Here is a 13468-nt window from a genome sequence, read left to right as displayed (position 1 = left end):
ACCTGGACAGACAAGGCACATTTAAATTTAGATCTAAAGGATAAGTAGGAATTTGCTATGTTGATGAGTTAGAGTTGAGACAGGGGAAGGAGAAGCATTCCAGCCAAGAGAATGGAGGCATGAGAAAGCAGGAACATATCTGGAGAAGAAGAAATTTGAGGGGAGTAGCAACAAATGAGGATATGGACTCATTAGAGAAAATAAAGTCACTGTCCTCTTATCCTCTGTGTATTTCATGAAGAATACAGCCCTAAAGCTAGGGTTCTGGTAGTCATTATTTATCTTACCTGGTTTGTTTCTGAAAAACAAATCAATTTTCAGGCACTATACAGTCTAGTGCAAATTAAATTAACTCAGAACTTCCATTTTCTCAAATATAATTTGGAGATATTTCCATTTTCAGTGAACTATATATTTCAAGAGTGAAATTTAAAGTGATGCCTGATGCTACTTCTCTGTCTTTTCTTATGCTTCCTACCCAGAATGAGTCCTTAAAAAATATTATTTAAGCACCTGATACAGGCAAGTTCTTCATGACTTGTATATGAGAGATGCTGTCAGGACTAACAGTGTCCCTTTTATTTGCATTTCCTAGCATAGGAAAGGTTTTCATTTAGGAAGGGAAAAGTAACTTATTTGAGTCACTGCCTAACAATATAATATGAAGGAGGCATTATTATATTTCATTTACACTTTTTTAAACAATATGCATTGAAATATTGTGTGTATATGCACATATATACACATTTATTTACATAAAAAGATCATACATATGTATATATATATGCACATGTGTATAAACAGTCCATAATTCCTAATTACCCATTTTTCATATTTCATCTCTATTAAGACATATGAATATATTAGAAAGTTTACTATTTTCTTACCCTCATTCCTTCAAATCTAGATAAAGCTCTCAGAGGTCTTAAAGCTCTAAGTGTCCGAAGGGATTTAATGGGACCAAGATCTGAGTAGCCAAGAGTGTTTGCAACTAATGTAACCAAAGAAACCTACAAAAAAGAAAATTTTCGTCAATCAAAAATTTCACTTAATCATTCCAATGCCTTAAATAATTCCATGCTTTAAATAATAAAGCATGATGAGAACAAGTTAATTTTAAAGATTACCAAGAGCAACCAACAAAGGTCCATCTAGTCATGGCTATGGTTTTTCCAGTGGTCATGTATGGATGTGAGAGTTGGACTATAAAGAAAGCTGAGCCCCGAAGAATTGATGCTTTTGAACTGTGGTGTTGGAGAAGACTCTTGAGAGTCCCTTGGACTGCAAGGAGATCCAACCAGTCCATTCTAAAGGAAATCAGTCCTGAATGTTCATTGGAAGGACTGATGTTGAAGCTGAAACTCCAATACTTTGGCCACCTGATGTGAAGAACTGACTCATTGGAAAAGACCCTGATGCTGGGAAAGATTGAAGGCATGAGGAGAAGGGGACAACAGAGGATGAGATGGTTGGATGGCATCACTGACTCAATGGACATGAGTCTGAGTAAACTTCGGGAGTTGGTGTTGAACAGGGAGGCCTGGCGTGCTGCAGTCCATGGAGTCACAAAGAGTTGAACACGACTGAACGACAGAACTGAACTGAAGAGTAACTCAACAAGAACAACATGATTTATAGATAAAGTTAACTACTAACTGTCTAAAAATTGGATAAAATAGATGCCTTTTTAAGGAAATAGATTTAAAGGAAAGTTAACCAGAAAAAAAGAAATAATAGAAGGAAAGTAAGTTATTCTTATATCTGAATAATAAAATCACATATGCTTTTCATACTTTTGTAGGTTTTTCACTTGCTTATTAATTCTGGACATTTAAGTAAATCAACTATCAAAATTTCAATTGGAATAAAGTCCAGGTTATTTGCTTGGGCTTCAAAATCACTGTGGATAGTGACTGCAGCCATGAAATTAAAAGATGCTTTCTCCTTGGAAGAAAAGCTATGACCAACTTAGACAGCATATTAAAAAGCAGAGACATCACTTTGCAGACAAATGTCCATATAGTCAAAGCTATAGGTGAGAGTTGGACCACAAAGAGGGCTGAGTGCAGAAGAACTAATGCTTTCAAATTGTGGTGCTAAAGAATACTTTTGAGAGTCACTTGGACAGCAAGGAGATCAAGCTAGTCAATCCTAAAGAAAATCAACCCTGAATATTCATTGGAAGTACTGTTGCTGAAACTGAAGCTCCAATACTTTGGCCACCTGATGTGAAGAGTCAACTCATTGGAAAAGACCCTAATGCTGGGAAAGACTGAAGGCAAAAGGAGAAGGGGGTTAGACAGCATCACCAACTCAAGGGACATGAGTTTGAGCAAACTCTGGGAAATAATGGAGGACAGAAGAGCCTGACATGCTACAGTCTATGGGATCACAAAGAGTCAGACATGACTTAGTGACTGAACAACAACGATAATGAACTGTGTGATTCTAAAGCTAAGTCAAAAGAGTGTGGCATTCACTTAGCCAAATTTATGTCCTAGTATAGACCTTATGTTGAAACTGAAACTCCAATACTTTGGCCACCTGATGTGACGAGCTGACTCATTTGAAAAGACCCCGAAGCTGGGAAAGATGATTGAGGGCAGGAGGAGAAGGGGACGACAGAGGATGAGATGGTTGAATGGCATCACCAACTCAATGGACATGGATTTGGTGGACTCTGGGAGTTGGTGATGGACAGGGAGGCCTGGTGTGCTGCGGTTCATGGGGTCACAAAGAGTTGGACATGACTGAGTGACTGAACTGAATTGAACTGATAGAACTTATTCAAAAGTATTCTGAAGACTTATGATTTTGAGATGAGGCAAATTTTCTACAAGATTTTTCTGCCCTACCATTTTTCAGAATCAGCAGCAAAGATCCCAGAAATAATTTGTGGGACAAAATCTCAATTGTACCAAAGACAGCTCACTAGTAGGTGATCTCACTGGCTTCACAATCAATACAGACATACATGAACTTCGTCATGTTAGATGACCCTCCACAATTACCATAACCAGTGTCCAACAGAAATCTGTGTTCTTATTGTAAGTTATCTCAGAAGAAAGAACATGGAGAGAAAGTCAATACACATTTTGGTAAGCAACAATGAACTCCTCAATGACCTGAAATCTGGAACTATAAATGCATTCAGTCTTTGAATAAGATCCATTTAAAATATCCATTGTTTCACACTGTGTCCAGTAAGAGGCAATGACTAAGAACAATATCTGCAATGCAGTTCATTGGGATTAAGCAATGACTGAAAGACTCATTTTTCAGGGAAGATTAGGAGCTACTCAAGAGTCAACTTCCTTATGTTTAACTATTAAAGGAGTAGAAAAATTTATCATTTATAAGTTCACTACTGCTGCTATCAAAAACACAGAGAACTGATTTTTGAATCAGGATGTGTGGTGAAGTGTTTTCCTTTCACACAGTTATTATACTTCTAAATGTCTCACTAAATGTAGTATAACTGCTTCTTTTTAGGTCCTCATGCTATATATATCCTGCATTCATAACTAATCCTCATATCACTTTTAAATTCATCTAATCTTTCAGGTTCATTAGTTTCCACTCAAGAATGTTTAAAAATTAGGTGTACTTTTAAGTTAGAATAATAAATGTTATTTTTTTTATAAGCAAAAAGAAAGTTTTAAAATGTCTATTATAATCTGAATAACCCCTAAGGAAATGGTTAACCTGATCTCCAAACCACTGTTAAGTGAGTGCTACTATATTGAATATAAGCACATTACTGAGAAAATTAAGTGCAGTGTAATTGAGAAGAACATCTACATATATGCACATATTTATCTTTCTACTTATGTACACACGTATATAAGCATGATATATGCCCCTCCTGATGAATAATGGTCAGTCAAGCAAGTTTCAAATAATCAGGAAACTTGCAGATATCAAACAAGTCCATCCTCTGAATATCAAATCATGAGTGGTTCTAAAAGCTGAATATGCACCAGAATCATCTGAAGGGCTTGTTACCACATTTGCTGGGTCCCAACACCATTGTTTCTGATTTAGTAGGACTTAAGTGGGTCCTGAGAATTTGCATCTCTGACAAGTTCCCACCCACACATGCCAAAGATTTGGTTCAGGGATTACACTGAGAGCAACTGTGCTAGATAGATAAATTTCTCAGTTTTTGAGATATTAAAAAAAACCTCAACTCCTCCCCTAAATCCACATGCCTAGATGTGCATGAATATTGTGAATATTGAGTGGAGTTTTGCTCTGCTGCATTATTAAAACATTTTACACATATACATTATACATATTATATGTACATATAATTTATTTAGCTTTTTTCAAAATATTAAAAAAAAACTCAAAGTGAAGCTATATAACTTTCCTGAATTCTGCATATTACGTACTCCAAAATATGGAGAATCACACTTCAGATTTTCAAATACAAACAAATTCATTATTAAATAGCCATATCCCTTTATTAACTAAAAATAAATTCAACTCTGCTTGTAAACTTTTTTTCTTAAACTGAGAGATGAAAAGAGCAAAGTTTGGCATAATATTTTAAGAAGTTTGTGAAGATCTTAAATATTTTGTAATAATTTTTAGAAGACTCAATCATAATTACAGGTTAAGAGAAAAGATCTACATCGCTACTTCTTATTTTGGCTAGCCTTTCTTTAAAACTATTCTATTGCAAAAGTATTCATCTTACCATTCATTTTTCTAGGCAGTAACTAGGTAACATATATATTAAAAAGGTGAATCAAAAAAATCAAATATGAAATCATTAGTATAAATATAAAAAAATCAAATTTCTCATAGAGGAAGTCTGAAAGAACACAGGCGATTATAAGGTATAGATAAAACTGTAAGGTACAGCTAAAACTTCGTAAAAATGTTTTTTGTATATCACCTATCTAAATATGATTAACACACATTAATGAGATTTTTCAGACCCCTTATTATTAAGAATAAACTCTCTTTAAAATTTACTCAAAAGTACCTACATCGACAATCAAGAAATCCAGCCAACACCAGGCATTGGTGAAATAGGTTTTATAACCATATGCAACCCATTTTAGAAGCATTTCCAGAATGAAGATATAAGTGAAGATCTTGTCAGCATACTCCAGGATGATCTTAATGGTCTTTTTCTTTTCAATATATATATCTTCAAAAGCCTGTGAAAATAACACTGAAATTTAAATTCGGTACAACTTGAAGCTTATGATTCAAGACCAAAACAGGAAGTGAAATTCTGATTAAGAGATCACTGACATATTACACTATTATGGGCCTGCCAACTTTCTTCTGGTTTACTTACAGTGGAACATGTGTGCTTCCCAGGTGGCGCTAGTGGTAAAGGGAAAAAAAGAAAGAAAGTCCGTTGCTAAGTTGTGTCCCACTCTGCAACCCCATGGTCTATAGCCCTCTGTCCATGGGATTCTCCAGTCAAGAATACTGGAGTGGGTTGCCATTTTCTCCTCCAGGAGATCTTCCAATCCAGGGAATCAAACCTGGGTCTCCTGCATCCCCTGTATTGCAGGTGGATTTTTTTTTTTTTAACCACTGAGTCACTAACCTGCCTGCCAATGCAGGTAGACATAAGAGATGCCAGTTTGAGCCCCGGGCTGGGAAGGTCCTTCAGGAGGGCATCCTGCAGGATGAGAGACCTACCCCATTCTCATCCACTCCAGATTCTTGCCTGGAGAATCTCATGGACAGACGAGCCGGGCCACAGTCGATAGGGTTGTAAAGAGTCAGACACAACTGAAGCGACTTAACACACAAACACACACGCGGGTGTAACACTTAGTTCTCATCAGTACAGGTGGCTGCTCACCAGAGGTCAAGAGAAATAGGGTGAAAAGAATGGAATTACTTATAGTCCTATAAAAGAACCAAGATCTCTGACTCTTTTGGTGATTTCCACTCATCTGACACCCCTATACTCTCCTGCAAACTAGTAAGTCCTAATAATTGAAGACATGATTCCAGGGTCAGCCCCTCTTATAAATCTCTCTCACCCTGCACCCTTCTTCAAGCCAGCAGTAGGATTTAGAGCCTCTCCTTCAGCTCTTACGTGCTTATGGATTCTCAGTACCTAGCTGTATGTCCAGAACACAGCAGGAAAGGTTTGTGAAATGAATTGGTGCTGTAGCTTAATTGGGCTATAGAGCACAGAAGATGGTTTCTTTCTTTGAATTTTTCACCAACCCTTATTCATTAAAAGCTTCATCTCTACTAATATGTTATATTCATTCCATCAATGTGACATCTGTTGATACTTCCCAAGAACTTTCAGTGAGAGGTAGATGATGATACTGCGGTTACAGCCACAAAGTCCTTGAGAAATAGTTTGAATGGACTTAAAGAATTGAGTTAACTGAAGCCACTGAAAATGACTGCTGACCTATACAGGTCTAAAGGATTGGAATTTTCTCTTTCAAGTTTAAGCAATATTCACCTTGTTGGAGAAAATTAAAGCAAAAGGACCTTTATCTTTAGTGGTTAACAGTGGTCTACTTGTCCACAGTTATGGACTTGCGCCATTCTTATTCTGCTTATTCCAAGTTTTTCTATCAATACTTTAAAAATAATCCTTAGCACTTTTTACAAAAGGTTATTGCCAATATTGATGAAAACACAGAAGTTGGGATACGGAGAATGGACAGACCTACTAAGATGCTGAGAGAAGGTTGCAGCAATTGGCAGAGTTTCTGAATGATGATGGAACTGAAATGCAAGAATTAAAGTCAAGCCCTCCGGACTTTCTTGCTTCCCTTCTCTAAGTCAAGAAAAAGCTCAGGGAGCCTCTAACTCTCCCAGATCCTTTTAAAACCTCATAGAAGGTGCTTAGCGCATGTATAAGAATGAGAGACCTATCCCATTCTCATCCTAAAACTACAGTATTTTCTTTTATGCAAGATGCTTCCTAAGTTGACACTGTCTATCTTTTTCACAGTATCTCTGGTCACCAATCATTTCCCTGGATTTGCTCGTCCTCCCACAACACTTTCTACAGTGTGACAATTTTCAGTTTCCTAAATGTCTTATGCTATTTTATCCTTCATTCCTCTCAGGCTATCTTCCTGGCTGGAAAATTCCTATTCATCTTTCTAGATTTTGCAAAACATCATCTACCTTTCTGAATTCCCAAGCAGATGACCCTTCTTGCTCCAGAGCTTAAATGTGCATGTACTTCATTTAACAAACATATCCCAGTTCTGTATCACTCATGCCTCTTGCTTCCCTAAAGCTCTCTGATCTCCTTGAGAAAAGTCCGTGGGTCTTAAACATCATTCCAGGAGTAAGAATAATGCCTGGCATGTAGTAAATATTAACTAAGGTAACTAACATTTTGTCTTTTACTTACCAGAGGGATTAATTTTTAAGTAAAAAAAAAAATGCACAATAGTTTTAACTTCCAACACATTTATTAAAAATAATGACCATCTATTTAAGCATTAGGTGTCAGATCACTTACCAGAGCACCACTGCTGAGCAAGATCATGAGAACAATGAAGCTTTCAAACCAACTGTGCTCAACTATCCTGAAGCAGGTTTTCCTGATGTTCCACCAGATTTTTCCTTTCCCTGATTCTATGTTAACTTGGCAGCACGGGAACCTCTGTACACAACCTGGCAAGAAAGATACACATGTAAAATCTGGATATTCAGAATAAATAAAATACTTAAGAAATATTATTTAATGCAAAGTGCTCCCTATGATAATTCCTCAACCAAATAATTTCAAGCACATCTGAAGCTTCAAATAATTTTAACTTGGATGTTGCCTTTTCTTATCTCCTAAATCTCCATGGCATTTTCTTAATATTTGTCGGTAATTTCTAACTTGGATATATTTGTGTTTTCTGTATTTCCCTAGTTCCTCACCAACCTCTTCTATAGTATTTAAACCACATACTGTTATTTATTATTGCAGCCCTAAAACAATCCTAATCCTGATACACAATGAGCAGTAAATAATGATTGCTGAATCAATATAAATCTCAAGACAATATTGCATTTCATGACCTTCTTGATGTGAATTTAGTCTACAATCTGGTGCTACTTCAACTCCTCTATAAAAAAGCACTTTTGAGAAACAGCATTATAAGTAATATTTTAAAAATTAGTGGAAAGTCCTATAATTCAGTTCAAAAGAGATCTTGATTATAAGATGCAGATAAAACTTTCAAATAATGTAAGTTAAAAACCAATTTGACTTTGGAATCACAGATGTAAAACATACTTCTATTAAAAAAAACAGGAATTTTTTACTTAAAGTTGTTTAGGTTTATTTATTCACATCCTTATCAAACATTTATTGAGCAAGCATTTTACTCAGCTGTGTACATAGTTTCTTCTTATGGAATCTATTTTTGGCTTTTAGTTAGGCAGCTAGATATAGAAATAAATGGCTACAATAGGATAAAGCAACGAAAAGGACAGATATGCTGGGGTTATTTTTGGTAGCATGGAAGACATTCACCTAACCTGGCTTAATTTGTTGAAAAAGTAAGGTCAGAGGAGGTTTTCTGGAAGAGGTGTATTAAATCAAAGTGTTAGTTAAGAAGAGTTTGGGTGGCATTCCAACCAACAGGAAGCAAAATGTGTACAGAGGTTATAAGCATTTCAGAACTGTGAGGAAAGCAAAGTGTACACAAGAGGCATGGATGAGAGATGAGGCAGAGAAATTGGTCAGATTATAGAAAGTACTTTCCCCCACCTTAAGGAGTTTGGCCTATATCCTGTATTCTAATGAAGGGTAAGTGAAGGGTTGTAGGTAGAGAATTACATAGGACGATCATAATTTAAATAGATGTCTCCAACAACTGTGAAGGATTAATTGGAAGAAAAGAAAAAAGAGGGATGGGGAGGTGCAAGAAAAACCCAGAGCTAGAAAACCATTTAGGGTGCTGGTTCAGTATCCCCAACAAGAAAGACAGATTAGGGTAGCTCTTGTTAGGAACTAGAGCACTAACAGAATCAAGACATATTTGGTATAATCAGTGGATTTGCTGACTGACTGGATATTGAATGTAAGAAGAAGGGAGAAGCCCAGACAATTGTGAGGATGTCAGCAATGAATGAAGACCACAGGAGCAGGAGCTGCTTGGGGTGGTAATGAGTTTGAGATGCCTGTGAAATCTCTAAACACAGAGGTCCTGTAGATATTTGAAGGTGTGAATCTGTGAAGCTTAAAGGAAAAGTCTGGACTGGAAAAGAATGTGAAGGAATCATTAGCATGTATGTGTCAGCTGAGATCAGGACAGTTGTTAAGACCACACAAAAAAAGTATTTAGGGTAAGAGAGAGAAGGGACAAGTCTGGAACATTCTGGAACAGCTATATTAAGAGAATTCAAAGGTATGCTGGAACTAAGTCGCATTGGTCTTGACAACTTATTGTTAAACTGTCAGGAAAATTTTGCTAGCCTGTTGTTAAATGCAGCTGTTATCAAAAATTAAAGTGTATAAACCTAAAAGTATAACTTTAGAAAAGGTAATAAATACTAAAAACATACTACTCTAATAATTTTACTACAATTTACTATTATTTACACTCTTGAGTAGCTTTATGTATTCTACCTGGTTGGCAGAAATATGTTACACTGTTGGGTTACTGTGTGTCTCTTTTCAACTCCACATTCAGCAAAGTGACACCAGCAGTTAGAAATGAGCCATGGTGGGAATTTTTACAAAAGTTATCAAATGCTGTAAATCAAGCCTTGCTGATTTTCTAGAGTAGACTAAGAAAGTGAGGGAGAAAATGTTAATAAGGCAGTAAAAGTATGTATGTTTGCAGCCATTACACTGTGAATAGCATGAAAAATTTGAGGAAATACTCCTTCATTGCTCAAATCCTATTATCTGATTCAGTAAAAATTTGTTTAAATCACTGATGAATGAGTCAAGTTCTGACAGGAAGCTTGTTTCATGTTACTGATTAACATAAATGAAAATACCAAGCAACCTTCAGGTTAAAACTATTCTGTTCATCGATTGCAATCATTGTTATAAATTTAAAAAACTGTCAAAATTCACACTCTGTGAGAACTAATCAGCTGTATGGAATAGTCAATGAAGGATGTTGATTATATTATTATTTGTAAATCATGTACCACATATCCTTTACATCAACAAAATATGGTAAACTAATGGCAGTACGTATACCATTTTTTTTTCCCTTGGAGAACTGGTTGTTAAACATTTAGCTGTACATCACTGGGATGGGGGAAAGAAGACAAAACTGAAGGAAATGACAGAGTTGGGGGTGGAGGGAATGTACAAGAGGCTGAAGTAAAAAAAAAGTTGGAGAGGAAAAAGTTTCATGAAGGACTGTGAACAGAGCTATGACCCAGAGAGGCTTAGAGAAATAACAATTGAAAATTTTTTAATTAAAATTGATTAAAGAATAAACAATCAAAATTACTTAAAGAATTTTAAAAGAGGTATTACAGTTAATTCTTCTCTTAAAAATCTTAGACGTAAAACCTCATTTGAAGAGAAAGTAGAATTTCTTTGGGAGAGCAAAAATGAACAGTACTTTCAGATACTTGTTTCAGAAGCTTAGGTACTTTAAAAATAATTTCCTTGTCTATCAAGCAATATATTTCATTAAAATATTGAGCCTATCAAGTAATAACTTCATATAATCATAAACTGTATATCCTGAAACAACATACCTAGAATTTTAATGAAATACATTTTTTTGGACAATGTACTGTATGGCTTCTTTTATGATTCTGTAGTGAAATTAGTTCATTGATTCTTAATAGGAGGTACCTTTTAGTAGGTACCTTAGTACCTTAATAGGAGGTACCTCTCTTAGTAAATAATTTTCAGCTTTATAGAAATATAGCAAGCTATGTTTTCCCCCAAGTCTCTGACATTTTTCCTAGCATGTATATTTTATGTGTTCTTGTCCTTTCTCTCTGGGAACTTCTAAGTTCCAGCATCTCCTGCATTGACAGGCGGATTCTTTACCACTGAGCCATCAATGAAGCCCCAAGAAGATTTTACCATTTGAGATTTATTTTTGTCAGTATTTAGATTGAAGAGAAATATTATTCTTATGATTCAGGCAGGAAAAGGCACTATATATTCTAATTAGAAAAGCAGATAAACTTTTTATCTGAGATGAAGGTTCATAAATATTGTCCTCAGGATTTATCATACCTCACAGAGTTTCTCTCTTATTTTGAGACAGGAGTGCAAGACCACTGCCTGTTTGGCCATCATAGAAAGGTATATCCCAAGAGGTTTCCAACCTAGCTGGTTAGAAACAGTATCACACTTTCTTTTTAAAATGGATGATTAATTAAATGTAAACATAACATTTTAATGGGTCCCCATGGGTAAATGCTATTTCTTTTGGGTGGTTTCATTTATTTGCTCTTGTGAGCTATTACATAAAATCTCTATTGGGTTTCATCATGTTAAACTAATGCTTTCAAACAAAAAAGAAACCACAGACGACTTCTAAGACAGTTTATCCATTAATAAAAATGCAACAGCATGATCAGTATAATTAATGTAAAAACTGATTAGAATATGTCATTTTTAAACACTTAAAAAATTCTAAATCCTTTAAAACAAATGTTTTGTCCACATTTTCCTTAAAAAAAAAAAAGACAAAATAGGCACAAAAGAGTTAGTTATTGTGTTACCAAAGTTAGGATTAGTTATTAGCTATTTTTTAGGAAGTTGAACTCAGAACACTTGAGGGCGGAGCTGAGTTAGTGCCTCCTACCAAATTAATAGAAAACACATCATTTTAAGGAAGAGTGTATCCTTCTCACACCCTAATCCTGATTTTGTGATTTACTAATTGTTTAATCCAACAGGAGTACAATATAAAACCAAGCAGAACCAAAGGGTCATGTCATGCTCATAATTATACAGATTGTAAAGACATTTAGAATTAAGGGTAGTGAAGAATGGTACTAGAACTGGGGAAGGAAGCTGAAGTCATGAATTATAACACTAATGATGCAGAACTAAGGAAAGACATAGAAGAAGGGGGAGGAGAAAAAGGCGAAGAGGAATAAGGCGTAAACTGATAAAGTGGTAGTTATGAAGCTGAAAAGGCTCAATGGATTCAAGACAATAAACAACAAAATCATGTTAGTGTTTGTCTTCATCAAAACACAAGTATTCTGACTTAACTCACACATTTGCTTTGATTTTTCTGCTGCCTTTCAGGTAACAAAAACCTCTGAAGGCCAAACACTGCTCTAGATTGGCATTGGTTCTAGCTCAACACTTGTCAGCCAATCACAACTTGGTCAGGGGCATTTCTACTATAAGTAAACAAACTGTGGATTTCCCATCAAACCAAGCCCGCTCATTTTTAACTCTTCATGTGGAGACTGAATGTATTTCTCTGAGGCCCCAAGCGTGGAGTCATCTTTGACTCTTCTAAAGAGAAGAAAGCTTTTAACCCCCAACATCTAATCCATCAGCAAATCCCTTCAGCTTTAACTTCAAAATGTATTCAGAAGCTCATACACACAGTAGTTTTAATTTCCCATCACTTCTCACCTGGATTACTGCAGGAAAACCCAGAGGTTTTCCAACTTCTGCCCTTGCTACCCACCCACCTGCTTATAAAATGGTGTTATGAGACTTCTAAATAAGATTCTTGTTTTTCAATACTCTTATGATCTGGCCTCTGTTACACCTCTAACCTCATCTTTTACCAATCTTCCCACCTCTCAATCTGTTCGACTCATACCGGCCCCTTGATTTTGTTTTCAAATGTGCATATCCCCACTTCAGGGCATAGGCCTTCCTTACTCTGCTGGAAACAGTCTTCCTTCATATATCTGCTTCAATTTCCTTTAGGTCTCTGATCAAATGTTATCTTTTTAGAAAGTCCTTCTCTGACCACTCTGCTTATATGGTAGTAGGCTTCTACCCCTCGACCTTGGTATTCCTTTCCATTTTACTTCTCTAGAGCACATATCACTTATCTGACCTACTCTATACTTACATATTTCGTTTGGGTAAGAAACATTGTTTTGGTTTTTTTTTTTTTTTTTCAACTGCTCTGTCTAGCGCTCAGGCCTGGGCCTAGCAGAAATAAAGTACTTAACGATTATTTGGTGATAGGATAAAGAAGTAGATAAGCTGAAGGCTGCCATTGCTCACTGGTTGCCCTGTTTAATTCATCAGGCTGAACCTCTTACCCCAGCAGATCCAATGAGTATGAAGTCTCTAGTGGAACACAGATGCTCAAAATAATATAACTAAGAGATGTGTGTTTGCTCATAGATTTTCTTTGGTGTTCTGGTCATTAAAAAATATATTTATCTATATATTTAACTTCTTATTGAGGAGAACGTACTACAGTATAGTATATATGTTTTAACTATATAGATTAATATTCTCATGTGATAGCCATGTCAGTCATGATATAACATTTTCAAGCACCCAGAAATCATCCTCATACCCTTTCCCAATCTGTACCTC

At 35.8% G+C, this 13468-nt stretch overlaps 1 protein-coding gene and 1 long non-coding RNA gene across 7 annotated transcripts in view; one reads left to right on the top strand and one right to left on the bottom strand.

Moving 5' to 3' along the window:
* SCN9A (sodium voltage-gated channel alpha subunit 9) overlaps nt 1-13468 on the bottom strand; it is a 165254-nt gene that overhangs the window by 20876 nt on the left and 130910 nt on the right. For all 3 annotated transcript variants that reach the window (XM_020874124.2, XM_070476110.1, XM_020874125.2), the window contains 3 exons: nt 7478-7632; nt 4998-5171; nt 888-1010 (listed from right to left, as the gene is read on the bottom strand). In XM_020874124.2, coding sequence (XP_020729783.2) covers nt 888-1010; nt 4998-5171; nt 7478-7632 — 452 coding nt within the window. The remainder of the gene's footprint in view (nt 1-887; nt 1011-4997; nt 5172-7477; nt 7633-13468) is intronic.
* Nucleotides 1-13468, top strand: part of LOC139038049 (uncharacterized) — a 133863-nt gene that overhangs the window by 61278 nt on the left and 59117 nt on the right. The gene's annotated exons all lie outside the window — the stretch shown is intronic.

This window comes from Odocoileus virginianus, chromosome 13, assembly GCF_023699985.2.
Source record: "Odocoileus virginianus isolate 20LAN1187 ecotype Illinois chromosome 13, Ovbor_1.2, whole genome shotgun sequence".
NCBI classification, from domain to species: Eukaryota; Metazoa; Chordata; class Mammalia; order Artiodactyla; family Cervidae; genus Odocoileus; species Odocoileus virginianus.
The sequence above is the reverse complement of the archived record's forward strand: the minus strand, read 5'-3'. Positions and strand labels throughout refer to the sequence as shown.